The sequence below is a fragment of the Labeo rohita genome, chromosome 6 (genome assembly GCF_022985175.1).
Source record: "Labeo rohita strain BAU-BD-2019 chromosome 6, IGBB_LRoh.1.0, whole genome shotgun sequence".
NCBI lineage: Eukaryota > Metazoa > Chordata > Actinopteri > Cypriniformes > Cyprinidae > Labeo > Labeo rohita.
In genome coordinates, this window is record NC_066874.1 from 16,327,401 (window position 1) to 16,348,068 (window position 20,668).

At 36.6% G+C, this 20,668-nt stretch overlaps 1 protein-coding gene across 2 annotated transcripts; it reads left to right on the top strand.

The window, feature by feature from the left end:
• Positions 1-2,332: 2,332 nt before the first annotated feature.
• On the top strand, positions 2,333-16,480 carry dzip1l (DAZ interacting zinc finger protein 1-like). Of its 2 annotated transcripts, none has more exons than XM_051111953.1 (16): positions 2,333-2,463; positions 6,173-6,739; positions 8,825-8,909; positions 9,071-9,195; positions 11,021-11,182; positions 11,352-11,480; positions 12,401-12,463; positions 12,789-12,935; positions 13,348-13,378; positions 13,471-13,533; positions 13,624-13,757; positions 14,632-14,821; positions 14,946-15,120; positions 15,258-15,460; positions 15,560-15,693; positions 15,845-16,480. In XM_051111953.1, exons 2-16 carry the CDS (start codon positions 6,227-6,229, stop codon positions 15,989-15,991), a joined length of 2,301 nt encoding a protein of 766 aa, XP_050967910.1. In that variant the 5' UTR covers positions 2,333-2,463; positions 6,173-6,226; the 3' UTR covers positions 15,992-16,480. The 2 variants fall into 2 exon arrangements, with proteins under 2 accessions (XP_050967910.1, XP_050967909.1); XM_051111952.1 differs by lacking the exon at positions 2,333-2,463 and adding an exon at positions 5,639-5,675.
• The last annotated feature ends 4,188 nt before the right edge of the window (positions 16,481-20,668 follow it).

Genomic DNA, 20,668 nt, shown 5'->3' on the forward strand with positions numbered 1-20,668 from the left:
GTTAGATTACCACATGCCTCATTCACTGGTGAGGAAACATTACAGTACAAAGTGCATAATATTACAACAATAGCGCCTTTCATTCTCGCTGGGAAGCGGTAATGACATATCACGTCTGCGCAAACAGGATGCGCAGATGTATGCAAAAACATATTTTGACAGGCATGCAGGACCGAACATTTGATTGGATGAAAATTTTTTGGTTCTACACCTTCCACAGATGATATAAATACATATTTAGTCTGCTTAACTTAGTGATTGCTATTGGGATGTTAAGAGACGTAAATCAGCATAACAAAAATGTTTTTCAACCAAATCATCCAACCCTGCCTTTAAAGTATTACCTGCTATTTTTATTTTTATATATTTATGTATTTTTTCTTCTCTTCTGAGGTAAATTATATTATCCCTCATTCATTTTGGGAAATTGCATGTCTGCAGTAAAATTAACAGTTAAAAGGCATTACTCATGGAGAAAGGAGTAAAACTATAAGGCATAAAGGAGGAAACCTTAAAAGGATTACAACACTAATCAGCAGTAAGGCATCTGTTAAGGCAGTGAGAATACTTGTATTAGCAGCTAATTAACAATGCATTAATCATGCCCAGACATCCATTATTAACCTCTTGTACTATTACTCAAAACTAGTAATTAATAATAAATGCTTTGGCCTAAATGCTGATTTATTAATAGCAGAAGAAAAAAGCTCCGAAGTTCAGTGTGGCTTTTTCTATTAAAAGTGTTTTACATAACTAAGAGACAGCCTGTGGAAAATATGGAATTTTATATCAATGTAAGTTATGGAATGACAATGACCTCAAGTTCATGCATTGCTAATGCAAGCGGGATGCATGAATGTGTCGTTGTGTAATGAAATTCCATCTTTTATATGTGCTTAGTCATTTGGTTCAGTTGGTCATTTTTTAACCAACAGTTTTGGGGATAGAATTCACAAGTGCTTAAAATGACAGCCAGTCACCACTGCATTCATGCATTGGACTTAAGACCTATATAACCAGTAAGTCATAAATACCCTTGACAAATTCACCATGTGACAGCTACCGCTTTTCTCCCTTATGTATGTATGCGTTCCCCGTGTGGTCATAGAAAATAGAATCTCAGTCTGATGGATTGTTGTGAAAAGGAGGTACTACTGACAATGAACTGTTAGGACTGTGAGAACAGAGCTAGGGAGAGAGTTACTTTAGGCAAGTCAAGCACCTCATTAAACAGACAGTGAAGGATGAACTTGCTCCTCAGAAGTGGCCGAAGCAGTCAGGCAGAGAGCATGAATGAGATTTAAATATCCCTTAAAAAGAATGTGTAAAATGCACAGACATTCACTGATGACTGCCAAGCTTAATAGATTTAGAAGACGTGCATTTTGAGATAACTAAAGATATAGCAATGTTTTCCTTTGTCCATTCTTGGAAACTGATTAACTGTTTTGCATTTTGTAACTGTTTCACTGCTCGGCCTATTATTTTAAAACCATAAAACTGACTGAACATTACATCTTTAATACCAGCTGATGTCATATTTTGGGGAAAAAAGCATGCTAAGACCTGACATTATGAAACAGAAAATCATAGTCATTTTAATTAATGAAATAGTTGTATTTGTAATGTATATATATATATATATATATATATATATATAATATATATATAGTTTTTCTTTTAATATTTGTTTAATTTATTTATTTACTTGTTTGCTTGGTTGGTTCGTCACTGAGGGAAAAATTCTCTGCTTTCTCCTTCATCATGGTATTATTATTTTCAAAACATAAGTGTATTTAAATACTTTAGTGTGTTATACTATTCCAATTCATATACATAGGGGGTTAAAATACATTTTGAAACAAAATTTCTGTTCATGTGTTATCTGTCAACTCGGGAAAACTTGATCCATCCCGTGTACTAAATTGTGGCGCCATCAAGTGTTCAGTTACATTGTTGTACGGCAGTTGCCATACTATTTATTTGTACGTTTCATAAAGTAACTATATATACTATACAAGATCTTAAAATATTATATATGTAGCCTACATGTATCGATTGGTGTGCTTGTGCTTTATTTGCTAAAAGATCTATCCTAAATTGAAAAAAAAAAAACTTTTAACAATTCAATCTCTATATGTTTTTTTATATTTAATTTTATTTCAAATGTATTTATGTAAAAGACGCTAATCTATTTGTATAACAGACGCAAAACACACAAACAATCCACATTTTCCTGAAAACTGCCTGTTCTCTGTTCATCTTTAGTTGTGGCACCAGAGGTCATGAGTCAGTATTCACCATGGCAACAAGAAACGCTTCTCTCTTAGCCCCGCCCATCAGCAACAGTTGCCAGCTGTTAACTTCTCCTTACAGTTTATGGCTTGAAGCTGTCATTACGAATTGCTCCAGTTTTCTTCTTTTAACTTATACATTTTTGTTTTGACCTTTTGTAAAACAAAGGTAAGTGTCTGACATTTCTTTCCATTAACTATTAGGTAGGCTACTAGAGGATACTTTTTGTGTACGGTGTTACCGGCGTTGTCAACCGTTGCAGAAATAACTGTTTACATTGGTTACTTTATAATGTAGTTATATTGGTATCGTTTTTTACCGATGTACTGTTATTAACAACGCTACAGATGGGTCAGTGACGACATCAGAGATCATAAATGGAAGCAAACTTTGCTTAAATAAAACAAAACAAAAAAAAAAAAAAACTGGTTTAAATCACGTCTTAAGTTAGAAATGCATGTATTATTAGTTACAACGTTTACAAACATTTGTGGATTCAAGATGTAATAATTCTAAATATGTAAAGTGAAGTAAAAAGTGCTAACGTTCTTTGTTTGCACTACACGTGTACACAAACTACATGTGTTTTTTTCCAAAACAATTTCAAACATATTTTATGGTGAATGTTTTTTCCATTAATATCATGATTTTTGAGTCATCATGAATATCTTGAGGTTTTCTTGGGGTTATGAACAATACAGAAAATACTCATTATACTGGCAATACAATACTGACTTATTTAAAAACAAACAAACTAATAAAAAAAAAAATGTGAGAAATAATAAAAAATAAATAAATTATAGAAAGAGAAGTGGATTTGCTGAGCCTTAATTTAGTCAGTTGGTCAATCAATCATTAAAGAGATAAGTTACCCAAAAATGAAAATTTTGTCATTAATTAATCAATCACTCTTATGACGTTCCAAACCCTGCATAGACAATAACGCAACAACCACGTTCAAGGCCCAGAAAGGTAGTAAGGACATCAATAAAATAGTCCATGTGACATCAGTGGTTCACCCATAATTTTATGAAGCTACGAGAATAAATAAAGCAAAAATAACAACCTTATTGTAACACTTTAGAATACTGTTCCATCATTAATGAATAGCTACACAGGAACAAATGACTAATGCCCTAACATCCTACTAACTACTGTTATCTAAGAACTACTATACATGTTCATAATTAATGTGAATAATGCAAAATATGTAATTAATTCTAAAGTGAAGATCATGGTAACCCACTAGTAATGACTCCATCAGAAGGAATTACTAATTATTTGGATCAGTATTCTAAAGTGAAGATCATGATAACTCCCTAGTTTCTTGTTAGTTAATAGTAGTTACTAGAATGTTAACCCTCTGGGGTTCTTCGTCGTCCAGTCACACTCAGGACCTTCACGGTCAAAAGTGACCGGACCCCTGAAATCATTATTGTTTTTTTTTCAGTAAAATCAATCAAATGTATTTTTGTTCAATAATATTTTTTCTTTTTTTCTGTGGTGTTTTGAGAGAATTTTATGATAATAATGAATATTTATGCAATAATTATGATCTATTTTTTCCCTTTGAATATAATAGAAAATTTTTATATATATATAATTTTTATTATTTTTTAATTAATGCTGTATTTCAGTTTAAAGTAGAGACCTGGCCTATAGAAAACAATTTTTTGAAGTCAGATTGGTGCCATCTGGCGGTGTAGTGAGCATAATTATCAAGCAATGTCATATTTTAACCACTAGGTGAATGTACTGCTCTCAATAGAAGGGCTTGTGAATTCTAGTTGTTTTTGCACATATTTGCCTTTGCCTTTGCCTTTTCAGGTTGTGGATTTTAATATATCATATGAGATTATCAAAGACTATTTTTTTTTTTATTATTTGCCAAGTTTTTTGGTTTTTTTTGATTGGTTTAACTGGTAATTTGAAGTGCCAGTTTTACTTTATAATACAGTCAAACCTGAACATTGCATTAGAAAGAGAACCAATAGAAAGCATTTTGTTACCCATTGTTTTAATTCTAACTTAAAAATGTGTGTGACTTTTGCATTTTGGATCCAATGTCTCCCTTTTATTTGATTCATTGATTTTGTTTCACATATTCTCACATTTCTCTGTTACAGTCTCACCAGTCTCATATTTCCCTATGTGTGTGTGTGTGTGTGTGTGTGTGTGCGCGTGTGTGTGTCTATTTTGCAACCTTGATGGCTTACAGTCTCATGCTTTCATTGCTGTGCACTTTATTTCTTACATTGATTGCTTCTATTTCACACATTTCCCAAAATTAGCTTTTGAAATGATACACGTTTATTTGTGTGTGTGTGTGTGTGTTTTTGTGTGTATAAGTGTGTGTGTGTGTGGTGTGAGTGTATTGTAGTGTTTTGCACTACTGATGTTTTAGAGAGTCACCCCTTCACTGTCGTGTGCTTTTTTTCTGGATTGTGGCTGATTTGTAGATTGTATGCACAAAAAAACTCTGTATTTTCATATTTTTGCCAATTTCCCATTCATTTCCTATGGCCGGTCATTTTTGGCCGAAGGCCCCGAGTGTGACTATTTTTTTTATGACCACTTAGACTTTTCAAATCCTGTCCCCAATTTTTTTGTGTGTTCATATACCAAGTACCATAAAAGTCACTAAGTTTCGTACCATTCCGATGAAGCTACGATTTTTAATTTTTTTTTATTTAAAAAAATCCGGTCAAAAGTGACCGAAGAACCCCAGAGGGTTAATAGTGCATTACTTATTTGTTCCTGTGTAGTTATTCATTAATGATGGAACAGTATTCTAAAGTGTTTTTATTCAGCAATTTCTTCTCTTCCATGTCAGTCTTTGACACGCGTTCAAGAGAGTAGAACAGCACATGTGTCACGGTACTCTCCTGAACGTGCAGCGAGACTGACATGGAAGAGAAGAAATCATTGAATGAAGTCTGTATTTTAGATTTTTGTTGCCTAGAACATGTCATTTGAGTTGCTGTTTTTGCAGGGTCAGAAAACTCTCAGATTTTATCAAAAATATCTTAATTTTTTTTTCCAAAGATGAACGAAAGTCTCGGGTTTGGAGCAACATCATTAATGACAGAATTTTCATTTTTGGGTGAACTATCCCTTTAAGACCCTGAGAAAACATCTACATTACTGATGCATGTAATATGACTGGTAAGCTCTTAAGATCGTGCACTCAGATTTACAGGCGTGACTGGTTGTCTAGAAACATGGGAGGTGAAATACTATTAGCCAGTAGTGTGACAGGTTTAGTTTGAGTTGCAGAGAGACGGTTTACTGTTGATATGTAAACTAAAAGGCACTAAACTCAGTTTAGACCCCATGGCACTGATTCATATCAGAACAAGATGAACCAAGTGCATTTTCAGGTAAAAATATTTGTGTCTGTGTGTTTGATTGTTGTTGTTAAGAAAATTGGTCTTTTAAGAAATATGAGCTCTGCTTTATGAGCTCGCTTAATAGATTTATATATGGTTCTGTTTTTATGGCTGGTGTACTTACTATCCCAATGCAAATGTATATTATAGTCGTATCTACTGCACAGAACATAAGATAAGGAATGCAGCTCTTTCTTTCGCACACATTTTATTGTTGACAATTTGGAAAGCTTTTTAAAACAATAGTGCCAGAGTTGCCGCTGACAATGGCTTTTAGTTGTCATAGAGATGAACTCTTTGACATTCACAATATGTTGCCCACTATCTAATCTACAGAAATATACTTCCTTCACTTAGCAATTCCATTAGAATATGGAATAAAATTGCTTGAGTCTTCAGTGTCACATGATCCTACAAAAATCATTCAGATATGCTGATTTGCTTGTCATACCTAAACTTAAAATATTGTGTTTTGTCTCCTCATTCAGCCTCTGCTTAGGAATCACCACATTCATTCACCTCTCTTTCTCAAACCATTCACCATGTTGGGCCAGTTCTCCCCTGTTGAGCCCTACAGCGCTCTATCCACCCCACCGCCCTGGAATCCAGCACACCTGCTTCAGCCCTTCCGCTTCCGCTCCCGAACTGAACCAGTAGACTGGAGACGTCTCTCTGCTCTTGACGTGGAGCGTGTTGAGCGAGACATGGATGTCGATGTGCTTCAGAACTTCATTACGACTGTAACGTTCTGTGCCGTGGAGGGTGAGCGGTGTCCAAACTGCCGTGGACCTGCTGACCCTTCTTTGATCAAACTGCTTCGTATGTCTCAGCTGAGCACTGAGTACCTGCTGCACTGCCAGGACTTGCTGAGCTCTCAGCTGTCAGGACTGGAGGAGCGTCTGCAGGCGGCGCTCGCTCTGGTCCAGCGAGGAGAAGAACAACGAGCAGAACTTGCAAAAAATTTGCAGGAAGCCAAACAGGAGAATCGACAGAGGAAGAAATTGATCGCCACCCAGCAGCTCCTCCTGCAGGCCAGTGCTAATAATTATCACAAGGTGGTTTTCTTAAAATCTTAAAAATGTGGAACTTTTGAAATTCTTTTAAAACATTACACTCAGTCATACACTACCAGTCAAAAGTTTTTGAACAGCAAGACTGCACCCCACGTCTGCATTTATTTAATCCAATGTACAGCAAAAACAGTACAATTTTTAAATAGTTTTACTATTTTAAATAACTGCTTTCTATTTGAATATATTTTAAAATGTAATTTATTCCTGTGATCAAAGCTAAATTTTCAGCATCATTACTCCAGTCTTCAGTGTCACATGATGCTTCCGAAATCATTCTAATATGCTGATTTGCTGTTCAAGAAATATTTTTATTGTTATTATCAATATTTAAAACAGTTGAGTAAATTGTTTACTCTTTTCAGCAAGGATGATTTAAAGGAGAAGTCCACTTCCAAAACAAAGATTCACATATAATGCACTCACCCCCTTGTCATCCAAGATGTTCATGTCTTTTTTTCTTCAGCCGTAAAGAAATTATGTTTTTTGAGGAAAACATTTTAGCATTTTTTCTCCATATAATGGACTGCTATGGTGCCCCAATTTTGAACTTCCAAAATGCAGTTCAAATGCGGCTTCAAACAATCCCATATGCGGTTGTAAACGATCCCAACCAAGAAAGAAGAGCGAAACCATAGGTTATTTTCATAAAAATAATACAACTTATATACTTTTTAATGTCAAATGCTCATCTTGTCTTACTTTACCTGGACTGTTTTTTTTCTGGTTCATGACAGTTAGGGTATGTTGAAAAACTCCCATCTCATGTTCTCCCTCAACTTCAAAATCGTCACTGTTTTACCTTTTTTGTTAAGGGTGTTTGATCTTCTCTGCATGTTCACTTTGCAAAGACTGGGTCGGTACTTCTGCAACGATGTAGGGTGATTTTGAAATGATTTTTGAGGTTGAGGGAGAAAATACGATTGGAGTTTTTTGACATACCCTAACTGTCTTGAGCCCAAATACACGAGCATTTGACATTAAAAAGTATATAAATTGTATTATTTTTATGAAAACAACTGATCGTTTCGCTAGATAAGACCCTTATTCCTCAGCTGGGATCGTTTACAACCGCATTTGGGATCTTTTGAAGCCACATTTAAACTGCGTTTTGGAAGTTCAAAATCGGGGCACCATATCAGTCCATTATATGGAGAAAAATGCTAAAATGTTTTCCTCAAAAAACAATTTTTTTTACAACTGAAGAAAGAAAGACGTGAACGTCTTGGATGACAAGGGGGTGAGTACATTATATGTGAATCTTTGTTTTGGAAGTGGACTTCTCCTTTAAACTGATCAAAAGTGATGATAAAGACTATTATTCTATTCATCAAAGAAACCTGGAAAAATTTACTGAGCTGTTTTCAACATAATAATAATAAATGTTATTGAGCAGCAAATCAGAATATTAGAATGATTTCTGAAGGATCATGTGACTGGTGTAACGATGCTAAAAATTCAGCTTTGAAATCACAGGATAATCACAATAAATTACATTTTTAAATATATTAAAATAGAAAACAGTTATTTTAAATAGTAAAAATATTTTGAAATTTTACTGGTTTTACTATATTTTGGATCAATATTTTTAAAGGCTTGGTGAGCAGAAGAAACTTCTTTAAAAAACATTTAAAATCTTACAGGTCAAAAACTTTTGACTGGTAATGTACTGTTCAAACATTTGGGGTCTGTGTGTCTTTTTTTTTTTTTTTTTAAACATACCAAGGTTGCATTTATTTGATCAAATGCCGTAAAAACAGCTATACTGTGAAAAGTATTTTCTATTATTGAAAGTATTTTTCTATTTTGAAGGTATTTTATAATGTAATTTATTTCTGTGATGGCAAAGCTAAATTTACAACAGCCATTACTCCAGTCTTCAGTGCCACATGATATTGTTGAAAACAAGTGTCTGTGCATAATGACAAATCATTTTATAAAATAAACAAATGCATACAAAATCTTACAGATCCCAAACTTTCGATTTGTAGACTTTTGAATCTGTAGGCTAATAACCAGTTCTAATATTTTGATGTGTTTTTTTATTTTTATTTTTTTTATTTGTGACAGTGCCAGTTCTGTGATAAATCATTTGTCAACTACTCTTACTTACAAGCACATGTTCAGCGACGACATCCTGAAGTCACAAATGCAGGTCAGTGGAAAAAATTGTGTCCGCTCATTTTTTAAACTAAGTTTCATGAATTTTTAGACGTACGCAAGCTAGCACATTCAATTGAATTTCCATGATGTGGCTGAAAAGAATTGTTTAGCAACTCAGTATCACTGCTTGAGCTTGTATAATGTATGTTTCAGAGAGACAAAAGAAGAAGAAGGTAGAAGAGATGGAAGATAATATAGAAGAGCTGAAGGAGAAATTGAGAAAGACGCAAATGCAGCTACAGGCAGAGAGAGAAACAGAAAGTTTGAGGCGGCAACTGGTGAGTTTGTGTTTAAATCAAGATCCAGCATCTGAAACAGCTCTAAACCTCTTAAATAACCCCATTTCCTCTTGTATTTTTTCCAATATTTGGTACATACTAGGGGTGTGCAAAGCAGCCGGTATTTGTATCTGTATTTGTATTTGTTGAGGGGAGAAAAGTATTTGTATTTGTATTTGTATTCGAGTAAAATTCAAAATAGGCGTAAAAATCCAGTTTTTTTGCGTTACACTTCTACACACTTTTTTTGGCTGGTGGAGGACCAAGAGATCTCAGCAGCAACCACACTCTTTTCTATTTGGTTGCCCAAATCCATGTGAGGAGTTCCAACTAAGTTAATGAGTGACGGGAAGCTATGCTAAGGTGAACTGGGGAGTCGCTCTCTAAACGTGGGGTATTAAAATTGCTTTTGAATGCGCGCGCGCGTTTTACTTTCGGTTTAGTTTTAACGATGGCGCGAAACTCTCTGCGGTGCTGAGCGTGCATTCCAAGACATACAAGACATTAATTTAACAAAACTATTCAAGTGGTGGGACACAAACGGGATTTTGAAAAGTGTGTCCCCAGTGGAAATTACGCCCCTGCGTGAGTGGAGTTATCATTTGATGTGAATGTATGCCAGAATGTGCGCTGTAGCACAAAATATAGTATATTTCTTCAAAAGCAGATTGTGGAGACATTTTAATTGTCCACAATCAAAAATCGTCATATCACACACCCCTAATTGCAATGTAGTTTGTACAAATCTGGAACAGAGGTTGGTTAAGAGAGAGAAAAAAACGGCCGGTTCCGAGTTTCAGCGGAGCGCAGTGTCAGTGACAGGGAGTGATTGACGGCTAATATCTAAAATCTGTTAAGAATGTAAAGATCAAGTTTAGTTAGTTATGTAATGTTGGAGAAAACGGCGAAACTGTCACTGTATCAGCTCACAGCAGTCTGGGCAGTAGTTTGGCTAGCGAAAGTTTTGTAAAGAAATAAAAACATGTCGCACCGCAACGATTTCTCGCACTCGCACAAATGCTTCCAAATATATTTTGCGGTCGCGCAGATTAAATTTTGGGAGCATATGCCCTGCCCCCAACCCCTCCGACTCCTGAATGTCACCCACTCACTCGCTCATGCAGGCATGCACTGCGGTCTCATGAGGAAACGCAGCTTTTTGATATAAAGTTTTTCTTGTTCCCGAATACAAATATTTTTTTTAAGTATTTGTTCGAAATAAGTATTTGTAAAAAACACGCTATTTGTGCCTTTCCGAATACCGTATTCGGGTTCGGCTCCACCCCTAGTACATACTAAAATACTAAAAATCTAAAATACTGCTAAAATACTTCTTAAAGGTACAGCTCACCTAAAATATAAATGTGATTATTATTTACTCACCCTTACTATTAACAAGCAGAATTTCCATGCTGTTCTTTAACATGCAAAGTGGATGGGGACTTTCCAATATTTCTATTTATTGGGGAAACGCAGAATATGCAAAAATAGAATTTTTCTTGCTATCACTATGTCCAGTAATACTGAGCCCCTAAAATGACATTTTAATGAGATGGAAGGAATCTCTATTTTCGGTGCTTTTCTGTTTCCCTGAGAAACCTTGCATTCGATTGTGAAAGTTTTGCATTGTCTCACAAAAGTTTTGTGTTCCCCTTAGAAACTTTGGGTTCACTTGCAAAACTTTTATAAGCAATCAAAAAACTGGTGAGGGAAAAAATTAGAATTTGGAAAAAATAAAATTAGATATTTCAGTGCTTTTGCAAGCGAACATAATGTTTTAGTTTAAGTTAGAGAAAATATATCAATTAATTCAAATGTGTTCCAGGAACTAGAGGAACAGCGAAGAAAAGAGCTATCAGAAAAGGAAGCACTGGAGAGATGGAAAGAAGAGGAGAGAAGGAAATCTCAGCAGGAAATTGGAGAGCTGAGACAGTTGTTTCTACAGGAGTCTAAAGACATGGCAAGCAAGAGCTCATCCATAGAGGCTGTGAGTATAAACTGGTTTAAAATGAATACTTTAAAATGTCACCAGAAGATGGAGACAGATCCTCTAGTATGTATGTCTGCCAGGCAGCCAATAGATGAGCTACTGGGTGTATGTTTTTGTATGTTATTGTAATAACATTTTATGTTGCTTGTCATTGTTCCATCTATAGAAACTGCAAGTGTTGCAGAACAAAGAGGTGGGGGTAGTTAACAATGTCAGTTTACAAGAAGAGAGTGACCCTGAAAAAGAACTGAGAGAAAACAGAGAGAGAGAGCTAAAAGAGAGAATGGCCAGGAAGGTGAGAGTTCTTTGCTTGTTCATGCATAAGTCTTTAATACAATGCTCTTTTAAAATGAATGGATTGAATGGATGTTATTTTTGAAGTTGGAAGACTTGTGTTCTAAAGACTTGTGTTGTTCACGACTCTAAGTCCAAATAAATTACTTGCGAGACTAAAGGCCCTTATCTTTATTCACACCATGAGCAATAACTATAACTATACAGATAATGATAAACATATAATTCTAAAAAAACATTTTCAATATTAAAGAATAGCGGAGTTTACACCACAACTATAACTATAAAGGCACAGAGAAACTATATCGTTGGAATCACAATTTTTTTTCCAGTTGGTGAATGATAAAAACATTGACACCGAATCAGAATCAGTCCTGCTATCCACCTTATTTTTCAATGTGAAAGTAAGCTGTTTTCTGTGAATGTGTGAGACTTCCGCTTCATTAGCCACTATGGAGAAATAGCAAGAAGAGTAACAAAGTGCAGTAAACAGTAAAACTGTTTGCACTACCAACCAGTGTGTTCATAATTAAGATAATACATTAAAATAATATGGTTTCGTACAGCTAAAAATAACTGGAAGCAAATGACACCGGAAGCCAGACACATTGAATTTACAAATGGCAGCACTTAAAAAAAAAAAAATAAATAAGGTCGATAACATTCTGAATCTGCTAATCATGCTGAATTGTCTGTTTCCTTGTTGACACTGCTTGTCACTGAAAACTGATGTAAGAGTAAAACTATATTATCATTTTTGGTTCTAAAATTTGGTTCTTGGTTCTTACATTACTTTATAGGAAATAAAATAGAAAATATATATATAAATATGCATTAAATATGCATATATAAGACAGTCCACACTTGCATTTTTTACTGTTTACTTTCTGTATGTTTATTATTTCATTTTTTGTCATTTAGAAAAGTGAATGGAAGAAGAAATTTCAGGAAGCACAGAACAGACACCGACAGGAGAAAGAGGAGGCAAGTCGTTCTAGTATTGCACATTTAGTTTATTTAAAAATAAGTTTTTCATTTTAGATAAAATATTTGATATTTAAATAAATGTTAGAATTCTAATAAAATAATCATTTTATGAGGCTTATTTGTTAAATAAAAACTTTAAAGGGAACAAAATTACCATGTAATTTGATGAACTTCTGGTTTAAGCCCTGCTGATTTGCTGAATTTATTTATATAGAGATACAAATTATTTTAAGATACAGATACAGATATTGGCTCCGCTGCACATCCCTAGGCAATATGTTGGAATACTCTCATGTCTGTGATTTGTATGTGTGTGTTACAGCTGAAAAGTGAGAATGCCAGGCTTGTGAAGGCCTTGTCTGTGGAGAAGAACTCTGGCTCCAGTTTGCAGAAGCTTCAGAAGCAGGTTGTCTCTCTTTCTTCTGAGCTGAGCCAGAAGGACAGACTCATCCAATCTCAGGAGGAGAAGGTTGGTTATTTACTTCACAATTACAAACAGTGGATGAAAGTCAGCTATAATACCATGCTCTTGTCAGAAAATGTTACCTCAGAAATAAAGTGCTACTAGAGGCTCCGAACAGAATTACGAAAATAATGTTTACAGAGTCCAGAGGTTTCCCCAAACAATCCCACTAGCTCTTTGCCTCACATCCCATCTGCTTTGTTCGGATAATCAAGTCAGTTACATGCTTAGAAGTTTATTGCAGACCATCCTGTAAAAAGAAGCATCAGTGATAGTATTTTAAATACTGTATGGCACACTTCACCTGTAACTCATATATTAATGCATAATTAGATTATTAACATGATTGTAGTTAATGATCTGCTGATGTCTTGATTCTTGAACACTAATCATCTTTCTAATTGATGCTTCATCACAGATTAAAAAGCTGTCAGTCATGTCAGTCTCAGGTAATGAATTATAGCTTACTCATTGCTTGATTACATAAAATAGTGTTGCTTTGAATTTAATTTGTATTTCAAATTTATCTCTCATTTGGTAGCTCCAGTGATTTTGCAGAAAGCCCAAGATTCTCCTGAGGATCCAGAGGAGGAAGATGAAGAGAGTATGTGGTTCAGTAGTTTCTAACCACAGTACATTACACCAATCATGCCATGATGTACATTATTAAAACCAAATTTCTATGCACATTCAGGCATGGAGGATTCAGATGAACCCCAGTGGAAGGTTCTAAAGACACACAAAGGAAAGTCAGAGCTAACGAAAGAGTCTAGACCCATTCTAGAAGAAACACTGGAGGAACAACTGGAGAATATGGGTCTGCGGAAGGTATAGATTGACTCAAACAGGCATCAATATTATTATAGATTATATTATTTAAAGGAGTAAAATACTAAATGAAACCCCCATGTCATTTAAGATGTTCATGTCTTTCTTTCTTCAGTCAAAAAGAAATTAAGGTTTCTGAGGAAAACATTCCAGTATATTTCTGCATATAGTGGACTTCAGTTGGGATCAGTGGGTTGGAGGTCCAAATTGGAGTTTCAGTGCTGCTTCAAAGGGTTCTACACGATCCCTACGCTACATTTTTGAATCGAAGTACAGACGAAGAACTAACTGTGTGTGACCTTTCCAACATGATTATGTAATGCATGAAGTCGCGGACGTGCATTGAAGAGCTAGTGCAAGATGAGCATTTGTGGTTAAAAAGTATATACATCTTTTTTTTTTAGAAAATGACAGATCATTTCACTAGATGAGACCCCTTATTTCTCGACCAGAATCGTGTAGAGCCCTTTGAAGCTTTGCAATTTAGACCCTCAACCCATTGGCTCCCACTGAACTCCACTATATGGAGAAAAATCCTTAACGTTTTCCTCAAATACCTTAATTTATTTTCGCCTGAAGAAAGAAAGACATAAATATCTTGGATGACGTAGCGCTGAGTACATAATCAGGACATTTTAATTCTGGAAGTGAACTAATCCTTTAAATTAAACTGTAGGAATGATAGTCTGATCATTGACATACTACTATACTATTATACTACATAGCTACTAAACTAAAGAACACATCTGTTGCAACTTGCAAGAGAAATATATAACTTATATATAATTTTGATTAACTTTAGACTGTGGATGCATGAATGTATAATGTCATTCAACAGCATTGCTCAGTAGTTGAAGTGATGATGTTTTGGCAGGGTACCAAGGGCATCTCTAAGCAAACTTTTAAGAGTCTGAGTACTCTGTTGACTGGTCAACGGCTGCACAGATACAGACAGCAGCCAGACCTTCAGAACCAAAGAGACAACCTGACACAGGAGGTCATCCGGCGAGTGAAAAGACTACAGAAGAGCCAGGGGAAATTAACACCCAGCACTTTAAAACAGAGTAAGCAAATGTGTAACTTATCATGCCACCACATTGCTCATACATCTAACTTATCTGCTTTAAAGTCCCATTTGGTTGCCACTCTTCTGAGCCAAGATCACTCATTCTTATGAATTTGTTTTAGGGGGTAAGAAACATTCAACCTCAGTGAAGGAAAAAAGCCTCCGATCCAGGGAGGGTTTACAGCCGTCCATTCGGAGGGCCAAGAGCCAGCAGCCACAAGCACTTATTCCAACACCCACCCCACGCTCCAGTGCACCTCAGAATCAGACACCAAAAACACAGCAGAAAAAGAACAGGTAAATGTTTAGACTATTCAGAGACATGAAAATGAAAACATGAAATGAAGTTGAGAGGTGAAGCTGCTTTTAACTATACTTCACATTTCCTCAGGCTAATCAGTATGTGCTTAATGAATTTTTTTTTTTTTCATCAGCACACCACCTTTCAGTTCAGATGAGGATGAGTCAGTTGAGGACAGTGCTTATATCACCAGCTCACGAGGCAAGCCTTCCCCGTCTGTCCGCCTTGTCCAATCAGGATCACTGCTGAACCCAACAGCTGAGCCTGACTGGACAGACAGTGAACTGTCAGAGGCTTCTGCCACACCCAAACTCTACAAAAGTCCCAATTCACATGGTGAGCAAATGCCAAAGTCATATATGTTTACTTTTTATTATTATTATTATATTTGTTTTACATAATTGTTCAGTTAACATGAATGTGTTTTGATTGCAGGTTCTGTTGTCAAAACACTGACAAGAAGTTTGGAAAGACAGCTAAGCACACCAGTCAAAAAACCTGTGGGTGGGACTAGAGTTCTGCCACCACCCAGCCCCTCCCCTCGCCCTGCCATTGTAAAACAGCGAGCGGTAAAAAAAAAAATAGAACACATTTTTACATTTCTCATATATTCTCAATTATTTTCCATTGCTGGTAAAGTCTTGCAGCAGAAATATAAATTGTTTTTGAACATTGCTTTTAGTATTAAACTAAAAATGTTGTATTATACCTGTCTTCTAGCTGTCTGATGAGGAGAGTGATTTGGAGCTGTCCTCAATAGAAGAGCTCACGGCCCACCGTGCAAGAGTACACAAAAGTTCAGAGGTGGGTGGGACCTCAGGGACCAGTGCATGGAGTTCTGTGGCCAGTAGACCAGGAGCATGGTGAAGTGTGACGTGACTGTGTCAAATAAATAGATGTTTTCACTCCAAACCCACATTCTCACCTAGACTCCTAAAGACTTTACAAGTGCAGCTGCAAATGAATCCATATTAAAGGGCTTTTCTATGCTTTAGGAAATAAGTGTACCCAAAAACTGTAGCCAAAAGAATCAGCCATTACTTGATTGTGTGCTGTAGTATAACCTTCAGACACTTTGTTTTTGTAAGTAGTGCCAAACATAGTCCAGGATACATTTTGTTTTTAGCAGCAAAGCAGAAAGTAGTGCTAATCTTCAATGAGCTGTGAGTTTTTTTATATACAGTAAGTAATCATTGGTTTTCAAAAAAAATTGTGATGTTTTGAATGTAGTTGACAAGCAATCAACCATGAACATACGAGAGAAATTTGGGGCAATAAAAAAAACTTTAATTTTCTGTAAAGCTGCTTTTTGCAATGTGTTGTATAGTGAAAAGTGCTACACAAAGAAACTTGAATTGAATCAGCAAGTGCTAGAAATGTAAACAGCATTGTGATTTTACACATTTACAGATTTTTGGTTACAGGTTTATAAGGTGTACTTTCATTTTTCTTTGCCTGATCATGGGCAGAGCTTTATCATCTTTTTCACATTAAACAGTTGTAAATTTAAACTTGACCTCAACCTCAAACCTCAACTCATTTTCATGAGTGCAGAATCAGTCTATGCTCATTTCAGCTGGTAATAATGCCATCAAGTGATTTCATTTTTTCCCCCATTCTGATATATTTTAGTTGTTTCCCCTTCAACATAATGTTCCAAAATATTTAATATGTTTAGCTGTTTAGCAAGCACTACATGAATGGAGAAAGCAGGCAACTAAATGCCAAAAGGCCCATTTACACCAAGAACGATAACTTTAAAGATAACCGTAATGATAACTATATTCGCATCCACACCACTGGACAATAATGTTCTGTTTATTATTATAAACACGCTGCAGTTATGTTGTTTGCTGCTTTACATGCTCAAGCTTTTTAAAGTCAGATAGATTCTGAAAAAAAAAATTTGGAGAGTGATTTCAACAATTCCTGCTAAAAAACAGCTAAAACCAGCCTAAGCTGGTTGGCTGGTTTTAGCTGGTCAGCAGGCTGGTTTTAGAGGGGTTTTGGCCACTTCTTAAGCTGGTCAGGCTGGTCTTAGCTGGTCAGGATACTTTCATCTTAAACCGGCTAAGACCAGTCAACCAGCTTAGCTTTGGTTTAGATGTTTTTTTTTTTTTTTAATTAATTAATTAATTAATTTTTTTCAGCAGGGATATCAGTGTCATTATCGTTATAGCTTTGGTGTGTACTTCCCTATTCTCATAGAAGTTGAATGATTATTAAAAGTATTTAGGATTCATCTTTACAGATTTAATTTTTTTTTAAATCATAAGTATGCTTATAGCTGTGGTAGAAGTAATTTCAACAGCCCTTTTTACAAATACAGTCTTTATTGGTAAATTACCGTGAAGAGATCATGTGTGAACAGGACTTTTTCAAAAATAGAAAATTTGTTGTGGCAATTTACAGGTATAAGTAGTTGTAACATTACCAGTAAATTATGAGTTTACCGGTATGAGCATGTACGAGTTCAGAACATGCTGACGTAAGATGTCTACTCTGACCCAATCATCACTGATGAAAATTAACCATGGTTTTACCACAAATAAAACCAAAAAACCATGGCTACTATAGATAAACTATGGTTATACAAATGGTAATCAGTGCACCGCCGGGAGGCACAGCTGTTTAGAGGTTATTGCCAGTTAATGATGGTAAACAGAAAGTTCCAGTAATTTGAAACTGATGTGTGAATGGTGCCTTACCGGTAAAAAGATAAAACAGCAGTGCCTGTGTATGTTTTTCTACTATAGATTTTAAAATTTCTGTAATTACTTGTGAAATTTACAAGCAATTTCTAAGTTTAAATTGTTTCTACACCATTTGTTTCAGTGCATGTGTGACAAAGACGGAAAACAGTAGTTTGCAACAAGTGAGGTGGCTGTTAAGTTCTGACCAAAAAAGCGACCATGCAGGCTACGGTCCCCACAATAGCCTGGCTGCATGTTCTTATCTCTCGGTCAACAGAGTTGGGTTCCTTGCCATTCTTATCAGCACGCATTCATCTCAGAATGAGATTAAATGTTGAATCACACCCCTCTCCGTTTCTCACCGGGCAACGCACAACCTGCCTTCCTACCGCTCTTTCAGCACCGGCCTGCCAATTGTTTGTCCTATTTTACACCGTGACCTAGAATGGCTTGCATCCTCATAAAGAGACATAAAGGTTCCTGGCCTTTAAATTCTGTCTGTGCCTCTGAGCTCTGATAGCCTGAGCAGCTGCAATCATTGTGGGCCCTCCATTAGCGAAGTCTCGGAGAAAAGAACCTGAGCCGTGCAGTGTTGGCCAAGATGAAAGACTCTCCAGGGAAAATGGTGACAAATAGGGTGCCATTTACAGCCTTTTACCCATGGTTACCTGGCTTACTTCCTCTGTAACTCTTCCTCACTAACCACTAGATTGATGCCCAGCTATTACAGCTCAGCCGTCACTAGAGGGCGCAAGTGTGTACAGAATAAGCTGCTTGTATCACAGCAGGAAACAAATTTGCAGAGCACTTGATAAGAGTGTTTCTTTTCATTCTCTTTTCATTCTCCGGAGCCCCAAGCGGAAACAGTTTGTTTGTACTTCTCAACAGGCCTTGAGGATTTCGCACTGAATGTGGGCCAGTCAGGAAGAGGACAATTAGGATTTTTACCCACATTTCACACTCGAAATAAGTGTTGAAACAGTCAATCCATAGTTCCTCACAATCTTCTGTGTCCTTGTTCTTTATCTTCTGTCCATCCCAAAGCTCCATAATGCCAGCGCTGCCGCTTTCAGCTGACAGGCAGAGGATTTCAAATCCTCCACGATGAACGCCCGGGGGCCCCGGCTTCAATGAGCAGCATCCACTAATACGCAACACCAAGCAGACGATACAGCATCCAGGACGGCTCTCGCGAAAAGACCGGGAAACGCCGAATTGAAGTGACATTGAAATTGTTCTAACACAGAGGAAACACAGATGCTACAGTCCCATCTGTGCTGGATATGGCAGGCTTAAGCTCTAAGAGAAGGCTTCAGGATGATGGATGAAAATAAAGACCTTTTCTCTATTACCGATAGCCGGACTTAATGTGTTGACCCCCGGGTCAGAGCCGGTCACAGGGCGAATTTATTTAAGATGCGTGGCTTTTCATCCTTACCGGGAAACATAAACTCACTCTCAGCAAGATCAGCAACACCACACCGCTATGTTGTATTGTCGTACACAGTCATGAGTAGCTGCTTTCCATCATGCAGGAATGAAGAATCACTTGACAAGTGAGTGGAGGGTGGAGATTCCTCCAGGAAAGCCGAGGTCCCCTGCAGTTGAAGGATGGGCACAAACTTTGCAGATTCCAGAGCAATTAACCAATCAGGTCTGGCAATATGGTGTGACAGAGTGAGCACATCATGGGCCGCTGCGACTCACATCCGTTATGCATTGAGACTGGCCAGATCTAAATTAGAGAGCCAATTAACTCTGTTAATAGCCCTCTCCAATTTAATCTGGGAGACAATGGGGGATTGAAGACGATGCTTTATTAAAGACGGGAGCTCACACAATATCCTCTTTCTGCTACGATTCGGAGGGCCTCCACTCGCTGCCTTGTTTTTGCTTCAATTAGCCCACCGCCTCCCATGATTAAGTGCCTATAATTATTTTTCAATTAAGGCTTTGATCTGCAGTGTACTGTATACAGCTTCTTGGCACGACAGAAAGAATGAGGATGAGACAGTGAATTTGTTCCCTTTCTGTTTGGCGTTGATGGGGGTGCGGGAGAGATTATGTTTGCAGCGAGGACCCTCTGGGACGGACACTTCCTCTGCGCGAAAGCTGATGAAAGCGCAGCTCGGATTTAGTACGGGCTTTAAAGTTGGCATTTCCTGAAATTTCCAGGTTTGAGTTTGTTCGGGAATATGAATCATGCTAATAAGAGGATGTAGCTCGGTGGTCGCATAGCGCACATGCCTCGCAAATTCCAGGTCCTGGTTCAGTCCCTGGCATCTCCATGACAATACTCAGGACTTCCAGTAAATTGGACTATGCCGATTAGCAACTAATCCTGAATACACAGCACTTGCAAACTGCAGCAGTGAAGGTGATGTAACTCACTGGAAAGGGTGATGCTTTGAACTGTAAATCGCTTGGGATAAAATGTGTTAAATGACAAGTGACCAATAAATGTGTGCAGATTTTTAGCCAAGAAAAAATAGTTTGTGGTCTCTGAAAATTGAAAGATACAAAAGGTTTAAGGTTTTTTATAATTTAATTGCATAAATGGATATGCTACACATGTCCATACAATTATGAAACAATCAATCTCAACAAGAGACTGAGACATGTTGACACACAATGGACATTTTGTTTTAAACAATCAATCGCCATCAGTATTTTAGATATTTTTAAGTATTAAATCTCTTGTATTAATGTATAAGGATTTATTTATTTATTTACTTATTCATTCATTTATTCATGATTTCCATATTTTAATCAGGTTCTGAGTTTAATAGTTGACTTCAAATGGCCCTGTGGTGTAAAAAAATGATTATAATAAAATAAATAAGTAAATTTA